The sequence below is a fragment of the Aulostomus chinensis genome, chromosome 18 (genome assembly GCF_037954235.1).
Source record: "Aulostomus chinensis isolate RoL2024-O1b breed Wild chromosome 18, RoL_Achi_v1.0, whole genome shotgun sequence".
Lineage (NCBI taxonomy): Eukaryota > Metazoa > Chordata > Actinopteri > Syngnathiformes > Aulostomidae > Aulostomus > Aulostomus chinensis.
In genome coordinates, this window is record NC_141337.1 from 17,047,501 (window position 1) to 17,066,540 (window position 19,040).

Sequence of the window (19,040 nt, forward strand, 5' to 3'; positions counted from 1 at the left end):
CATGAACTTCAGGTTTGATGTATAAGAGCTAAAAAATCTATCTTTGTCACACACACACACACGCGCACGCGCACGTGCACAAAGTTTTAGTATATATTAAACATTGCAGTAGTGTGTCAGATATGGACGGTACATGATTTCATAAGCGATTCGCCCTGCTTTATTTACACATCAAACGCTTCTCTCCACCCCCACACGAGCAGCAATTCTGTGCTACTGTTAAACCGGGTTCCTCTGACATCCGAGCTCCATGTTGAAGGTCTCCTCTTTGCCCGCCGACCCGTCACAGAGACCATATTAATTGACATTTACATCGAAAGGTGGGGTTCGCTCCTCAGAGATACACTGCCACCTTCAATATGCCAGTCTATCAATATTCATAATTTACTTTCACGAGGAAGGGTTGTTTTAACATCGCTTACTCCCTCTAGTCTCTATTGATTTGTCTAAGGACTCATTCTGATATAACGACAAAGGGAATAAAACGCAGTTTTGGATCTGTGATAGAGTAGTCCATAAAAAAATACGATTCTTGGGGAGATTTCAAGGGATTTTTTTTTTTAAATAACTACTCGGCCAGTAGCAGATGCTGGTTTATTGTGTTTTTGTTGTAATAAATCAGCGATGGGTAGAGGACATCTTCAGCTTAATGAGATTAAATGATGGTAAATTAAGGTTAGGTTGGTTAATTAGCACAACAAGATTTTTGTGAATCATGCACAGATCGTTACTGTTAACATAGACAGTGTTAGTGATGTGACGGTTCTGGGATTAAATCATTCAACGCTAATCAAGTCACCGTGTTACTAACAATTACGAGACAGGAGGGTTTTGTTTTCCTTGTGCTTCAAGTGTTAGCAAGACTAATACTGTTGTAACCAACGTGTTTTAAATAAAGGCTTTTTAAAATCTGATTTGGATCATAATTCATGGAACATTGGTTTATACAGTTAGCTAAGACTAACCTATGTTATTTACCATGTAAATTAGCTCAACGGGGCGCTAATGTTAGCATTAGTGTGAGATTGCAAGGGGCAAATTCCAAGCTCACTGAAAATGATGAGTATCTTCACTGCAAAGACCCTTGTGTGGATACTGTTAGGAATAAAAGAAAATGAAATGACAGGAAGCTGAAATAAATTGACCTTGAGACTGTTTTACTTTTAGGTGCGGTTGTGGTTGCGGCGAAAAATGACGCATCCATGTCCTGTCTTTTACTGACCAGTTGTAATAGCTGCAAAGAGCATTAAAACTCAAGTCAAGTCAGTTTTATCTGTCTGGTGCCAAATCACAACAGAAGTTCTCTCATGACTCTTTCCAGGTAGAGCAGGTCCAGTACCTCACTCCTTCAGTGAATTTACACCCAACAATTCTCCATCAGCAGCACATCCTGCAACAGCAGGGATGAACACCTTCCTTTTAACAGGCAGGAACATGGAGCAGATCCAGGATCAGTGGGGACGGTGCTTTGACCGGTTGGGGGGAAAGAGAGCAGGAGAGCGGGGCAGAGACAAAGACAGATAATGGAGGAAGACAGATATACAGAAGGAAAGAGTGGGACAGAGATAAAGAGAGAGAGAAAAGGAAGAGACTGATGGACAGACGGGGACATGAGCAGGTGGAGCTACGGGTGGTAGCTTGAGCCTCTTCAGGTCTGCAGCCTCCTCCAGCAGCACCCGGGATCTGGGATGAGGGGAGCCTGAAGGCTCCGTAGAAGAAGACGAGTTAGTAATATGTATGAGTAATATTTATGTATGACACATATAGGAAGACAGAGAGGAGTAGAGAGAAGCCCAGTGCACCATGGGAGATCCCCCAGCAGTCTTAGCCTATAGCAGCTTATCTAAGGACCAGCCTAAGCAGCCCAACTATAAGTCTGATCAAAAAGTCTGCTCTCAAAGGTCAAGAGGGTGCCTGCATCCCGGACCGAAACTGGGAGACGGTTCCACAGGAGGGGAGCCTGATAGCTGAAGGCTCTGACTCCTGTTCTACTGTTACAAACTCTAGGAACCACCAGTAACCCTGCATCCTGGGAGCGAAGGGTTCTAGCTGGGTAATAGGGGACTATGAGCTACTGATGGTTGAGGACTTTGTATGTTAGAAGGAGAATTTTGAATTCTATTCTAAATTTGACAGGGAGCCAATGCAGAGAAGCCAGTACAGGAGAGACATGGTCTCTTCTACCAGTTCTTGTCAACACGCGGGCAGCAGCATTTTGGACCAGCAGGAGAGTCTTTAGAGACCTACTGGTGCAGCCTGACTCAAGACAATTTGTTTTTTTTCGACACCCAAAATATTATTGTCACCCTTTTCATCCCTGTTGTACCAATCTCAGAAGCCATCATCTATGAATGAGGACTTCACCTCCGGGAGCAAGGTGTTGTAGTTCAGGCTTACAGTGTTGCCAAAAATACCCAGTCCAAGCCTTCCTTGTTCCGTTTCTCAATGTTTACAGGCAACTTGAGACGTTTCAGACGATGGATAGGAGGGGATTCTTTCAAAAGTAGCCAGCTGACTTTTTTTGAGCTTTGTTAAAGACAGCAGTTATTCTTCCAGCCCTGCGTTTCGGCCAATGCACTCCATCTCTTTTGCACTTCGCAAGGATTGTTTATGTGGACACAACTGAGGTGGCGTGATCATTAAAAGCTGCTCAAATGAAAAACAGTGACCAGAGGCTTCCATGTTCGGACATTTCCTCCACTGCCAACAGGTTCTGTTTATAGAGATTACTCAGGTATTTGCACACCTGCAGTTTTAATGGTTACATGTCTGTTCTGAATTGGATTTGAGTCCAAAATAATGTTTTATAACTGGAAATGCATTAACCAACTACACCCCATTATCTGAATCTGTATACATGGATCACCTTGTGTGCATTGATAGAAGTTACGCCCCCACAAACGTGTCTTTACTGTGTCCTAACAATCAGTTTTTACCAGTCACAAAAAGGAAGAAAAAGAGATTCAGTTCTTTTTCTGATCTACGACGTAAGAAATAAGACGATTTGAGCCTAAAAACACACATCGTTAAAATCCTCCATATTGTGTGAATCAGGCATTTGATATAAGCTAGCCAGCAGAGTGTGTGTGTGCGAGTGTGTCTTTCAGTGCCCATCTGTGATGTGATATTAACCGGTGGATATTCTTTGATGCTCATAAAAACTGCCTCATTACCCCAGCGGCTTTTCAAACCATCTTCAGCGTCATTACACACACGTACATCAATGATCTCTCTCTGTTAAGGTGTGAGGAATAAAGAAATAAAGCTGCCCCCCCCCACACACACACACACACACAGACAAAACACAAACACAGAGAAACAAAACAGTTCCTACAAGTATTAATCCTCCCTGAAAAAAGGAGTGTTTTATTACTGTGCTATAGGGAGGTTATTTATTATTCATATGGCTTTAAATGTCCCTCAGGGCACTGTCTAAGTGCCAAACTTAATCGTTAAAGAACTAGGTATTCATTTATCTTCATTGTGATTGGTTGAGTGAATGCAAAACAGTTTGTCTTCCAGTTTTTGTGTTAAAAAGAAAAAACAAATTCACGGAGAGCTTTATCTGAAAGCATCAAATATCAGCTGATATTTTCAATGGTGTTGTTGCCGAATCAAATTATGTCAAATAGGTTGTTAAGCCTAACTAGATGCCTGTGTTAGAAAGTATGCAAAAGCACAAGACACAGATTTAGTGCTCTTCTGCTGGTATTTACAGCTGAACCACCATCTAAAAACCAACAGTGCAATCTGGCATGAGAGAGGAGGCTTCAGGGGGAGAGGGATATGGAGATTCACCAGAGACCTCAAAAACACACACTCTGTTTAGTCTTTGTTGACATTTGTCTAATCTGCTCGAGCTGTGTACACTCGCTATTAAAATGCAGGTTTGAGATTAAATCCCTGTGTCTTCATTACCCTGATGGCAACCATTAGGTTTAAAGCAATAAAAAAGGTGGTTTGATACTACGTTGAAAAGAAAAAAAATCATAAGGGAATACGAGGTAATAAGCTTGAAGATTCCTATTTAAATAAACGCCTATAACAGAACATGTTAACACGGTGGTGAGTGAGTCGCATGCCCTCAGCTACTATAAGCTGGATGTGCTGAAAAATGCTGAATGAAGTCACTGCTGATGCAAATCTAACATTTCCTACTGCTGCAGCTTCACAGTGATAGAAATACTTTAGTTTTATGCTCGGCTTTCAAATGTATCAAAATGCCTCTTCAACCCAAGACAATGGCCATATTCTGTTTTTTTTTTTCCCTTTTCTTTTTTATGATGAGTTTGAAAAAAGGTCCCTGGTGGTGAGGAAGGGGAAGGTTACAGGCCGGTTTCGCTTCTCAATAGGGGCCACCCAGATTCCATCTGTGGGAGAGAAGCCAGTCAAGAGTCTAGGCAAGATCTACGACTGCACCCTGAAGGACACCGCAGCACTCCAAGCAACATCTGAGGAGTTGGGAACCTGGCTGAAAGCAGTGGATAAGTCAGGGTTACCAGGAAAGTTTAAAGCCTGGATCTACCAGCATGGCATTTTGCCACGACTCCTCTGGCCACTGCTGGTCTACGACGTGCCGATGACCACCGTCGAGTGCTTCGAGAGGAAGGTCAGCTCCTTTCTACAGAAGTAGTTGGGCCTTCCACGAAGCCTCAGCAGCATCGCCTTGTACGGGAGGAACAACAAGCTGAAACTGCCCTTCAGTAGTCTGATGGAGGAGTTTATGGTCACCCGAGCAAGAGAGGTGCTGCTGTGCAGAGACTCCAGTGACACCAAAGTCTCCTCGGCAGGCATAGAAGTGAGGACTGGCAGGAAGTGGAGGGCTCAAGAGGCGGTTGACCAGGCTGAATCCCGCTTGCGGCACAGCGAGCTGGATGGAAAAGTGGCTTCTGGACGGGCAGGACTCGGGAGTAACCCAAGACCTTCCTACAACAAGACCCAGGGGAAGGAAAGGTGGCTGCTGATCCAGGAGGAGGTCCGAGCAGGAGTGGAGGAAGCCCGCTGCAGTAGGACAGTAGGGATGCGGCAGCAGGGGGCGTGGACCCGATGGGAGGAGGCAGCTGACCGGAAGATAACGTGGACAGAGCTATGGCGATCTGCGTCACACCGGATTAAGTTCCTCATCCAGTCGGTGTACGACGTCCTCCCGAGTCCATCCAACCTCTTCCGCTGGGGCTTGGCCGAGAACCCACTGTGCCCCCTCTGCCAAAGAACTGGATCGCTGGAGCACATCCTGAGCTGCTGCCCTAAGGCACTGGGGGATGGCCGTTACCGCTGGCGCCATGACCAAGTGCTGCGGGTCATCGCAGAGGCCATCTGCACAGGGATGTCCACCAGTAAAGGCCAGCAACCATCAAGGCAGTACATCGCCTTTGTTAGGGCTGGGGAGAAGCCCCAGCAGTTCCGGAGTCAGGCAGGGGGGCTGCTGGCAACAGCTCGGGACTGGCAGCTGAAGGTCGACCTAGGGAGACAGCTCAAGTTCCCGGAGAACATTGCAGTGACCACACTCAGGCCTGACATGGTCCTAGTGTCAGAGTCAACAAGACAGGTGGTCCTGCTGGAGTTGACTGTCCCCTGGGAAGACCGGATGGAGGAGGCCTTTGAGAGGAAGAGGGCCAAGTACGAGGAGCTGGCAGGTGAATGCCGAAGCAAGGGATGGAGGACCCGATGCAACCCCATCGAGGTCGGTTGCAGAGGATTTGCCGGCCAGTCTCTCAGCAGGGCACTCAAGGTGCTGGGAGTGAAGGGACTGCAGCACAGAAAAGCCATCAAGAACATTGCCGACGCAGCAGAGAAGGCGTCCAGATGGCTGTGGATCAAGCGGGGCGATCCGTGGACCACAAAAGCTAGCTAGACACAAGCCGGGACTGGATCACCCTGGCTGGGTCGCCTGGGCGAGGGTTTCTGTTGTGAGACCCGAAACACCCCGTGACCCCAGGATACAACACTGATGATGTGCACCATGTGCACATGTTGCACCAGAAGGTGTATATTAGAACGAAATACTGACGTCATCGGAGGACATTCAAACGGACCCAGGAGCGGCACGTGTGAGTAAATCAAATCGTACGGCAACTTCTCTCTCATGGAGTGATCACACACTTTTTTGTGCTATCCTTTCTCTCCAATTCTGCTTCATACGAAAGACTATAAAGCTACTCTTCTTTTTGCATGCATGCCACCATTGTGTCATATCCTGTATCTGCAGTGCGCATGTGGAGAACTCAACTTCCTGTGAGGAAAGTCTCCTCCAAGGAAACACCGGAAAGTCATACAAATTGAAATATTGTAAATCTCTAGCGCACAGAGAGGCTGCACACCTTCAATATACTTGCGTTGTGTAGTATCAAACTGCAGTTGCAGTAGCCAACAGTTACTTCACTTGTGGTCAAGACGGAAAACTTAAATATTTGAACTAATCATCACTGTGTGTGGAAGAGAAAAAGGAGAGCTGCTTCATCAGAAAAAGAAATATGTTTGAATTATTCACCAAACAGTTTTAAATTGGCAGCCTAAGCTTTTGGCATCATGATCCATCACGGCGGCACTTCAAAGTTCGAATTGCAATTTATTAACAACACTGTTGTGAAAGGAGAGTTAAATCAAACAGAAGTTTAAATAAAAGATTACATTAGAGATGAAACTCCATGTACCTCTTTTTCTCTTTACCCAGTAAACTGTATCAGGAAAAGCTTTCTCACACTATGTGTGTCTGTTCTTGTACTTGCTACATATTGAGGACTAGAATATGCATTTAATCAACAGAGTGAGGACATTTTTGGAAAGTGAGGACATTTTAGCCAGTCCTCACATCTTCAAAGGGCCGTTTGAAGGTCAAGACTTGGTTTAGGGTCAAGGTTAGGGTCAGGCAGTCAGTTGAGAGGGTTAGGTTTAGGGGGAGGGGCTAGGGAACATGTTAAAGTACATCAATGAAAGTCCTCATAAAGATATAAGTACAAGGATGTTCGTGTGTGTGCCATAAGTCCTAATTTGCTATTCAATATTGTCCTTTGAGGCCCACTGTCACTGCTCGCTTCTAATACTATAACAAGGCCCCTGGGAGAATGAAACACACACGTGCACACACACACACACACACACACACACACACACACACACACACAAAAAGATTCTTTCAAGGCTACGCAAAGCCAATAACAGCTTTTACAATGAAGGAAACGGCAGTAAAAAAAAAATAGATCAACACATTACAGCGGGTCATGTGGGCCGCGGGCTTTCATCACTTTAAACGCTGTCACTGCATGGCCTCCTCTGCCACAACACCACCACAATCGATCCGTCACCTGCAACACTGTAGACGCCCCCTCAGCACCGAGGACTCTTCATCATGCTAACCAGCGAATCGTCGAAATTTCATTTCTTATGTTTCCTCATGATAAAAGCCTGAGATGACAAACAAATGATCGCAGCAACTGAGACAGGAGGCATCAGTCTAACGACTGACACTGCAGCGCTTCACACCAAGTGAGATCCTGCACACCCAACATACCATTCAATAGGGTTTGGGTGCAAATTTGCAGCAGTCAATTCTAGTTTGGGATGAGGGCAGAAACACAGCTTGCATTTGAACTGTATTCAGTTTTTTTTCATGCCTAAAACAAAACAAGACCCCAAAAAATGATGTTCAGGACATCTTTGCACGGGAACAAACAGCCAAGATGTAACCCTCATGTGAAAGGCAATGGCAGCTGGGCAGAATGCATGAGGGCCAATAGGTTGTTGTTTTTTTTTATCCATATTCTTGTTCAGGCCCAGCTAAGTAAACCCGCGTAAACACGGTGCTTCCAGGTCAGATGACATCTACAGTATAATCCCTCCAAGCCATTCTAAAATTCACTGATTCTTTGTGTTGGATTAACGTCCAATCCCTTATTTATCAATAACTACCTAAGATATATCAGGCAGGTAGGATAACCAGGTAACCATTTGTTTTAATTACTGTGGAATAGGGATGCACAATAATATTGGCACATCATTGATATTGATAAAAATTGGTAATTTTTTACGTACGTTGAGATCGGTCCAATGGCTGATATTAATACTGGTCCAGCAAATCAAGATTACTTTCTTTGTTTTGGCTCATTATTGTTTAATAATGAAGCAACTTGGAAAGTGTATTCTATAAAGCAGCTGTTCACAAATTTTTTTCAGCTTAAGACCCAAAGTAGAACTCCCCAGAACTCAACATAAGATCAATAGAATAATCGGCCACTTGACGCAAGCAAGCCTGTGTCACCATAGCAACGGTACACATAAAAATGGCCGCAGCTCCCACATATTTAGGGAGACACCTTACAGTATCTCTCTCCATTTTTCCCTTGCTAATCTCTCTTTCCCTTTTTTTCCTTTTTCAGCTTCTTCTCCGCTGACAAAATAATGTTGAATAATGCCTAATTCATCTGCCTATGCCACAAAGCCAGCAAACTCCGTGACCAACAACGTTAGCTTGCTAACAACATATTATTGTCCAACTAGCTAAGGAACACCAACCAGAGCAACTAAACACATGTAGCTAACACTTCAAGTGCAACATAAACATGATTTAAAATCAAATTACTTACTTTTCTGCTGTAAAAACACAATTTCTTGAAGACCTCCCCTACACATGAAAAATACTATTTGGCTCATCACGGTGCTGAGGGTGCTTAGTTTGGAGATGTGTCTCCAGTTTGGTGAGTTTCAAACTTCAGTTGCTTCACACCTCGCCACAGACAACACACTGAGGCCTCTCCTCTCCCTCTCTAAATACTTTGGTAAATCCAGCTCTTAAGAACCCGTCTTGTATTATCGTTTAAACGACATCGTGCAAGTCGCAATGTAACGTTACAGCTCACACATCAACACCCCGAGGGCCCTTGCCAGTCAACTAAACCTCCACCGGGGTCGCGACTCGCGTGGGAGCGGAGGGTGGCGCTGCAAACCCTGCCTGGTGTCTGTCACAAGGTGCGCGAGAGCGCCCTCTATCAAATGACAGCAATAACAGTCATTACCGTAAGACTTCATCGATTGTTGGGGGAAGTGTTGATAAGCACCAAGAGACACTGGAGTTTCCCTTTGACAGCATTGAGTTAAGCCTGCTAGCTCATGGTAGCTTACATCTCTGCTAATGTTCATATTAACTGTCCCTAATACCACTGAGCAGGCCGTTGCTGACTCCTGTGCTACTGCTTTACTACTTTCAGTACCACGGAAGAATGAGAGGTGGAAATTCAACGGTAATCCGTAATCGGAACTTGTGGCCACAGTTGTGGTTATTAAAAACCTTAACATTTTCAAAAATCATCTAAAATTCCCAATAGAATGTGAAGAAATAAGCATCTTTTAAGAGAACGGATACACATGGCACCTTCAGATAAAACAATAATTGTTTTACATTTAACACCAGACTGTTTTTTGGGGGGGTTTTTTGGTAATCAAATAAGGTTTTGTTTGTTTGTATCGCTGATCAATATTTCAACAGAACTGATTGAGGACAGCAGCAATCGTGCTACGGTTTTCCGCACACATACAGAGTAATTTGTCTTGAGCTGCTCTGTCAGTCTGGCGGAGACGGCAGGTTGTCTAATTGACCGACATGATTAGTCTCATATGTGTCTGCTCACCCATACAACCTCATTTATCACAGCTGGGACACAAGAAGGAGGAGGGACGATGTGAGAAGCAGATACAGTAGACCCTGACAGAATGTGTAAAGTATGTGAGTGTGCTGGCACAGAAGTGAGCGCGGTAAAACAGAGGAGAAGGTGTGAGAGGTTTAGGGAGGGAACTATGAGAGGGGGATGAAAGGGTGAAGAGCGGAGGTGATACTTTATGATGTATAATCCGGCAGCGGGAGAGTGTGAAAGAGAGGTGACGGGATGGAGGGAGGTGGAGGTAATAAAGGGATGGCGAATGAAAAAAGAAAGATCCAAAGAGGCAGATGAGAGGATGAGAGAGGTGGGAAGTAAGGTATGAAATGCAGGGAAATAATGACATAAAGAGGAAAACACAAGGGTTTCAGTTCGCCTGCTTCCACGCTTCCAGGCTGGCTGCCTGTGCTGGGGTTCACTGACTGACAGCTCATGAAGAGAGATCTGCCACATGGGCCTCACCCTCTCTCTCTCCTTCCCTCTCACACTCATGCGCTTTGTAAATTATCCTGAGCTGGTCTCCTTCCCTTCCTGGTAACAGCAGCTCACAGAACGTGTCAAACATCACCTTCATCCCTTTGTCTGCCTCGCAGTATGTTTTCATCCCCTCATCTTCCTTTTCTGATATGAGAAGGCATTTCTTCTTGCCTCTTCCCTCTCTACATCTCCCAGCTTACAATCGTTTCCATTTTCACTTTTCTTGTTCTCCGTACTCCTCCTGCTGTGTTTTCCAGCCCACCTTCCTCTCCCCTCTGTCCTCAACTGTTTTAACCCTGATGTCGCTGCCTAATACTTCAACAAAAATCTCATCCATTTCTTTGAAATTGAAACCCAACTGAGACTTTTACGTGCGATGTCAGAAAACCTTTGAAGGCATTTCTGACAAATACGTTTTGAAAATATATTTATGCTTTTTCCTATTTGGTGCAATCAGTTAATGAAAGATGCGGTACTTCTCACACCTAAATTGGATTTGAGGTCTGAAGGGACTTGACCTGCAGTTTCCATATCAAAGCTATCGTATAGGCTAGGCTAGGCTAGGCTAGGAAAGCAGCTAGAGTTAGCCAGCAGCTAAGCTACCTGGGCACGGTAGTAATTTGATTTACATTGAAACATAGCATGTTCACAGGGAGGATACCTAGCATACTGGTTAATACTATTTATTTCTGTGCAGCAGCTGCACACATGTGCTTCAACAGCTGGATCATTTCCAGATACTGAACCATCTGAAACCTGCGGTATTATAGTGTGGCATTGTATGCTGGCAGTGGCTGCCAACATTTTCAAAACAGGCGAGTGCGTAAATAGTTAATGTCCTGTTTCGCTGAAGTAGTCAGGGCTTGGGTATTTGTGCTTGCCGATGCATTAGAATGTCTGTCACTAAATGGAAGACCCTAATTAATTTGATCAATCAATCTATTAGATTACACCTGCGTTTACCTGCTGCTGTGACCCACTGTAGTGCTAATAGGCAGCTGCAAACACTGCCTTACATCTTGGCTGTTTAGCAAAGTCAATACCAACATTCTGTGTTTGCACACATTAACATCCTAGCAACGTGTCTACAGATAAAACTGGAACAGTACTGGGTGCACGATTGAATCAATGTGACGAATTAGACATTAAGGTGCCCAAAAACTGTATATTTTCAAAGCGTTTCACACAACTGATGGTGGGAGCAGCCATCTTGGTTTGTGAACTCATGGTCATTTGAGGTTAATCCAGGTTAACAACTTGGAATTCCGATATCAGGGGGGTGTTTCATTTGTCCATTCCAGCTATGGAACTCGGAAGACTACTCCGAAAACAAGTTCCCAGTAGAAACGGAATGCACTATAGCGACTAGCTATAGCAGCCTATTAGCTACTAGTAGCCTACTTGCTAGCAAATAGCCATTAGTAAAGAAATGCAGATACTTATATCAAACAGGAGGGGGCATCATCCATGCAATATATTGATGGAAACTAGAAGGCCTACGTGGAAATGAGTTGAGACTTTATTTGCAAAGACCAGAGGAAGTGCTCGTTTTTGTGCCTAAATTCTGTCTTCTGTAGCCTCCCAGCTGGGTGCTTCCAGATGAGTACCTGGCTAGCATTTTTAGTTGCAAAAAAAGGCTTTAATAGACACAACACAGGTATTGATAAACCAAAACTTTGACCAATAAATGCTCGATGAGGTCCAGGAACCTAAGTTTTTGATGATGAATACAAACTCCTACGATAATAGCCTTGGATATGCAGCAATATAAACAAAAATATCAACCTGAAAGTGGCGTCATCATGAACGGCTCTGGATGAGGTGTGGCAGAACCAAATGTATGTGCCAGGAAATTTAACAGTTTTTGACATTCTAAATCACAAAGCCGTTGGAATTCAAAACCAGTGCAATGATTGTTTTTGAGATATTTCATCATCAACTTCCATCTCCAGCATCGTGAACTGGCTTAAGACAAGTACTACATATTCCCGGGTGAGGATGAAACATTAGCTGACACTAATGCTGTTAAACAACTGGGCCCGTGCCTGAAAGGCTCCACACTCGCTCTTCATTTTAACTGTTGTAACACTTTATGACATAAATCCAATTTAATGGCAGGTGGAAGAGCAATTGTCTCCACTTGAGGAAATAAAGAACATTTGAACTTTATGACGCCAGAAGAGGAACATTAATTAGCAGCAAGAACGGAGCGAACGCTGCAGCACAGGGATCCTGACTGGAGCAGATCGATCGATTCAAATAGCTGTTTGAAATTCATAGAGGTGATGGGATAGATTATTCATGGACTCCCCTCATTCTAAAGCTTTATTTGTTCTCCAATCATTCCAAGACCCTCGCATCAACAGGATCTTTCTTTTTCTACCGTTCCCTCTCTGTGTCCAATTTATTTCCCTCACTGTCTCTTTTTCTTTGTTACGCACACCCACGTACACACACAGACACACACTCCTCCACACACACCTGTTTGAGGGGAAACCCCTGTAATATTCCTCCATCTGTCACTGTTCAGCACTACTGCAGTGAAGTGATCGCACACACTGAGGTCACTTTTGAAGTACTCATATGGACTTGCTAATTTCTCAACCCAGCAACTACTTGCCCAACCCTAACCTCAACCATAGATGAAAAATTCAGGCTTTTAACAAGGTGGGACACGTCTTTTGTCCCTGATTGGAAAGGCGTCCATATAAACTACATCTGGTTTAGGGCCTTGCAAAGGTAGTATTACCCAATTCATCAGCATTCAGATATAGGTGACATCATTTGTCTCCTGTATACGCTGTGTCATCACCCACCCACACTCACGCACACAAACACACACTTTTTTTTTTGCATGTACAAGGTATTCCTCATGTTGTGGGGACACAAATCTATGACACAGTCACATTTTTAGGGGCCCATATAGTCAATCATTCATTTTAAGGGTGAAAGTGAGTGTAGGGTTGGGTTAAGAGGAGGTGGGTTGGAGCTGGTGCTTGTCCTCCAACGGAATCAGTTTAAGATGATGTAATGTTCTCTGAAGTGATGGAAATATGACTATGGGTTTGTGATCATGCACATAATTACAAAATGTAGCAGCACACAAATGCACTCAAACACACACACACACACACACACACACACACACTTACATAAAGAGTAACACACACAGAACGTGTTCAATAGGTATTGATCAGTTTGGCTTGTCTTGGCACCGCTTCAAGTTGGACATAAAAATGTCCACACCCGCCAACACAGAGACATATGGCGCGCGTACACACACAAACAGACGCGCGCGCGCGCAAATACACACGTTCCAGAGCACAGATTTACAAAAACTAACACACACACATATAAATCTTATTTCATGTATAAATCACCTCAGGTACAAATCAACCAGGCTTTCATGCACTGTGACGTAACTTGAATCAGTAAAGTTGTAATGATTAAGAGCGTGCCGCGCGCGCGCGCACACACACACACACACACACACACGCACGCACACACAGTCCTGCATCATCTCACCTCTATAGCACATAGTTAGCCACAGCAGCTCCAGCAACTGACCCCCGAACTCACACACATCCAATCCCAGCATGGTGCCTTTCTGTGGGGCTGCACTCAGTGCGACAGTTGTTTGAAGAACCAGCGAACCGGCGAGTCTCCACAGGTAGCAAGAAAAGTACAGCAACACCTTAAAGAGGAGAGCATCCACAAAAGTCTTAGCTGGAAGAGAAGGGGGTCAGATGAGCATCCCCTCCCATGAAGGAAAAAAATGAAAAAAAGATAGTGTGAGGGGAGAGAGGACAAGGACTGGTGTGAGCGAGACACAGGCAGAGAGGCAGGGAGGGTATCCTTGGGTGTGGGTGTGGAGGAGATGGGGATGTGTGTGAGCTACAGAGAGAGAGGATGGGGAGGGAGGGGGAGGCAGAAACCACAAGTACCAGCTTTCTGCACTTCTTCTTCTTCTTTTTCTTCTTCTCCTTCCTCCCTTCAGTAAATTAGAGCGCAGTGATAGAAAAGAAATGCAGCTGGGGCTAAAATGCTAACAAGCTAACTGCTTGTTCTTTGCGTGCAGCAGGGCACTGGAAGCTAACAGGGGCAGGCGGGCGCTGATTTAACCGGCAGAGCTGTCTGCAGCAGCGCGTGTGTGTGTGTGTGTGCGTGTGATGCTCAGACGCTGGCTATCGATTTGCAGACAAGCAGTGAAGCCCCCCCCCCCCCGCCCATCCCTCCCTCCTCGTGCCTCTGTCATCAGCTCAGAGACTGCAATGAGCTCATCCTTTACCCTCCCTCATTCACTCCCTCTCTCTTTACGCCTCATTCTCTCACGCACCTGCCAACTCCTTCATTTCCCTCTTTGTTTTTGATCACTTGTATGAATTCTCACGTCCACTCCCTCCCTCCACCTATCCATCACTCTGTCACGCCATCCTCTCTCTATTGATCCTATCCCCCCACCCTTTCGTCTTTATCTCCCTCTCCTCTGTTGTTTAGTGACCACACCCTGCCAGCCACATGCTTCAATCAGCACTGTTTTCTTTTCCTTTATCATCTTGTATTTTTCATTCATCCATTTCTCTGGTTTTCAGCCTCCTTGCTTCCTTTGCAACTGAGGCGCTGAGAAACTAGAGGAGCTACTGTCGAATAAAAGGGGTTTCATCTCCCACTTGACAATTAGACACACTCACACTCCATTCTCCGCACATCTGCGTACACACACACACACACACACACACACACAAACACACACAGAGCTTCACTAATCTGTCAATCAAACATTGTCCAGCTCTCAGACAGCAGGATACAACTTCTCTTCTCCTCCATCTCCCCGACAAACCTTCAGCATTTACCGTAGTCAAAAATCTGTTTCATTAAAGTGGGATTTCACTCTCATGCCTTCACACTTTCAAATTCCATGAACCGACTGCAAACCAGATTTGTTCTTCGCAAATTCAACCATATTCAAACTCCACAACCCATCACATGCCGGAGGTTTAATTAGTGAAATGGGCCAGTTTGATAAATGGTTGGAGAGAAAATGAAAATTAGCTGAGATGAAGTCAGAGTGAGGAGATTTAAAAACATTGAGAGTGAGTTGAGCCGTAATTTTGAGAGAGTTTGTCTTTAGTCTCTTGCTGGGAACAACAACAACAACAACAAGCTCATATTGGAAAAGAGAGACAGAGAGGATCTGGGTTTTTTTTTTTAATGTTTTTGGGTAATCGGTGGACTATCATATCAGTCACAGCTCACTGCAGTAAAAATAAATGAACAATGTATAAAGAAGCATTTTTAAATGCTTGTAGGTTTATGTTGTTGCTCAGGTGTGAAGTTCCTAACGGAAAAATAAAGTTCTTTTAATTAAAATAAAAACTGGAGGGGCTGCATTCAAGTGACGACAGTGATGAATACTGGTGCAAAATATCAGGCAACACTAACATTGGTTCAGTTTTCCAACTGAATATATTCAGTATTTTAACTCAAAAAGACAAAACAGAAAGAAACTATCGTACAATCTTGCACGGAGGAATGAAAATAGAAATAATAATGGAAAGGGGCTCTTTGGTTGGGGTCAGCCAGGTTTATATGCTCTTATATATGTGAAGCAGTATTTTATTAGATGTGAAACTGTAATTTTCTATGCAGCTGTAGATAAAAAAAAAATTTAGTGTTTTAATATGTGTTTATTGAAACCTTCAGTCACCTTTACCCTAAAATGGTGCTGGGATGTATGCTTAACAGCATGGGACGACTTTTTATGTCAAGATTTCGCATTTTCACTCACACACAGACACACACACACACACACAGACACACACACACACACACACATATATATATATATATATATTAACACATTGTCTGAATGAATAATGTACCACAAATAGAAAACCCTTTAGACTAGCTAAAAATGTGGGACGGCCTCTATAGAGTCTGTAGAGATCCATGCACTGACCTGATGTCATCCAACCTTTTAGCCCTGAAATGGGACCCTGCAGTTGGCTCAGTTAGCTCTGACTAATATTACAAACAGAAAATCAATTCTTCATTGCTGCTCTAAAACAGCAGCCTACACTGGAAGCTGTGCATGATTCTGCTGGCAACTACTGTTTTAGCCCAGCTAGCCTCACTGACAGAGGAATTAAACACTGAAGTAGACAGTTTAAAGACATAGCTAGGGTGTGAAATATGAACCTTCAAATATGTAAAGACACTGCTGAATCAACTGGAACAAGACACCTAAACCAGGTTTTAACAGTGATGACATTTTGTCCCCTTAAACTTCCCTGTTTAGAGCTGTTATTTTAAATATCAGGCAAAGATAATCAACCATTGCGTACTGAGGGACTTTGCTGAGATTTTATTATAAGTAGCAACGCATTTCACCTGTAGCTTCCTCAGGTTCACTCATGGGGTTCATTTTCTTTGCTTGTTATGGAAAAGGTTCTGCCACCTACCAGCACCAGAAACTCACTGGCCGTGAGGGGGAGTTTCGTGCATTTTGAGCCATTATTTTAAATATTGAAGCACAACAAGAATGTGTCTTATATCACTGCCTAGCACCACCAATCACGCCTCTCGGTGACAGCAGTGAGCCTCTCTCCTGTCTATCCTAAAGCAAGCAATGCTATAAAACCATTATATTCCTATTGCTTTATGGAAATATAAATCAGACACAGCAGCGGTCCCCAGTGGAGTCCCATCTATAAAACGTGTGCTTGAACAGGGCGACCATGGATGGTGTCATAAAGAGTGTCTGAGTATAAGGGACCCCCAGGGTTTAGCCATGCATTATCACATTCTCTTCCCCGAACAGGACAAACCTACTAGCTGCGCTGAGGTATTATGCTGACATGATAGCGTGAAAATAATGGCAAATCCCTCCACCCCACCCCGCCCCTCGACACCAGTCCATCATCCATCTGTTGGAATTAAATGCAGAGTTGAACTAAACGCTAGCATCAAGTTGCTAACATGCTGAAAGTGATAATAAAGACAAGGCGATGCTAATTAACCAGGTATAATGCTAGGCCTATTCAGCGTGTCTTAGTGTTAGCATGCTAATGTTAGCGCCAACTTGATCTCATTGACATGCAGATCAAAACGTCTTAATTATTTACGCGTCATCACCACCACAATTACATATTTCTTGTAGTCTGGAAAACTCTGTTGTGCGGTTGTTCACTGACGACAACTTGAAATTACATTACGTCATGAACACAATTGAGGTTCGGCGAGGTTTAAGGACCACGACACCTTTGATGTTTAGACGTAAATAACACGAGTTAGCTTGTGTGTGCTGTGTGGGATACAAATGGCGTTCGAACACCCGACTCTTGCTGCCATGTCTGGTAAATGCATATCGGACTCAAACTGGACTAGAACACCTACTTCCTGCCGCAAAATGTTGGCGCCGTCTACCCCCCACCCCCAACCTGCCTCCTGTACCCTTGTGTTTTAACAAGTATAACCACCCATCGTGCAACATTTTGAACCAAAAAATTCATGTGTCCTCCAAAATAAATGGTCCAAACTGACGATAGACAGGTATTGTCTTGCGCCACACAATAGCAGAGAACTGAACACAAAGTACAGTAGAGGCTGAAGTCAGAATATCGTGAGTTCTAGGAGTATTTCTTTTTTCAATGATTCAGAACAGACGAACTTTATTTACTGCATTTCAACGAGTTAAGGAGCCTTCCACGGCTGCGAGCTTCTAACAAATAAGCTTTTCTTTTTAAATTCATTCAACTTGTCTTCTCAAGTTCCACCAAATAAAATTATAAGGTAATCATTACACTAACTTTTTGAAGTAGCAATATTTTTTTTTGAGGAGTGTATGTACGGGGACGTCTCAGTTCAAGTTAAAAATGTGAACCTCACAGTTGGACAAAAGGAAAAGTGACTGCTGAAAAAAATGATTGTTGTGACTGTGATGATACTTTTAACAGTTGTTCAGGTATCAGTCCGGACTGACAAAACTTACTGTTAAACGAACGGCCAATTTATTATGAGTGCAGCCAAGAATAAAAGGACATTTGATGCATTTTATTTGATTCAACTTTCAGGCTTCATTGTTTCCAATCAGATCAGAATCCAGCCAGACAGTAACTTTCACTCTTGAATGGCTCATTTAAAATTCTGCTTATCTAATAACATCATATCAAACTTCGATTGTCTCAGAGTTCACGCCGACGGTAAAGCTACAAGAAAAGCAAATAATCCGAGTTATCCTGCTGTTTAAATCAAAGTCTGAAGCTATTTTAAAGAAAAGGCCTTTTAGCATCGCGAGGTGCTCGGGTACTGCTGACGACAGGAGGAAAACAATTATCATACAGTTGCAGACCTCAAATTTAATTCGCAAACTGATATCGCACGGATTTGCAAGTGTAATCAGCATTGATTTGGCAAGTTATTCCATTAAGCTGCAAGTACATGAGCTCTGGTAATTGGTTTCTCTCTCTCCCTCTCTCTCTCCCTCTCTCTCTCTCTCTCTCTCTCCCTCTCTCTCTCTTACAAACACACACGCACATACACACATGCAGATACAGTATGTGAGCCACACACTCACAGCGTCTAAATGGTTTCCCGAGAGCACGTTGGATGGGGAGCGTTTATCTCGGCTTGGTGTAGAAAGAATAACCCGTCTCATTTGGAGCTCATTCATCCAGAACTGCCTGATGCAGTCAGACTGAGACTGGCAGGATGACCTACAGGCTAATGTTCTCTGAGAATGAATGATAATTTGAAGTAGTAAAGGTAGATGAAGGAATACAGGTGTTTTTTGAGTGTGGAGGCAATCAGAGGTGGTTATGAAATTTGTAATAGGACGACAGGACAATTACAAATTTGCCCCATTTATTTAAGGGGGGGGGCAGTAAAAAAACAAAAGCACAAGTATAGAGGGGC

The 19,040-nt window shown here is 43.9% G+C and overlaps 1 protein-coding gene across 1 annotated transcript in view; it reads right to left on the reverse strand.

Annotated features, from left to right (window-relative positions):
* The window catches only part of LOC147245449 (rho GDP-dissociation inhibitor 1-like), a 30,478-nt gene extending 16,233 nt beyond the window's left edge, over positions 1 to 14,245 (reverse strand). The window contains exons 1-2 of the mRNA XM_086185658.1: positions 14,072 to 14,245; positions 13,653 to 13,821 (exon numbers count right to left, since the gene is read on the reverse strand). Of these exons, the coding sequence (XP_086041784.1) occupies positions 13,653 to 13,725 (73 nt within the window). The 5' untranslated portion in view covers positions 13,726 to 13,821; positions 14,072 to 14,245. The remainder of the gene's footprint in view (positions 1 to 13,652; positions 13,822 to 14,071) is intronic.
* Positions 14,246 to 19,040: the final 4,795 nt, after the last annotated feature.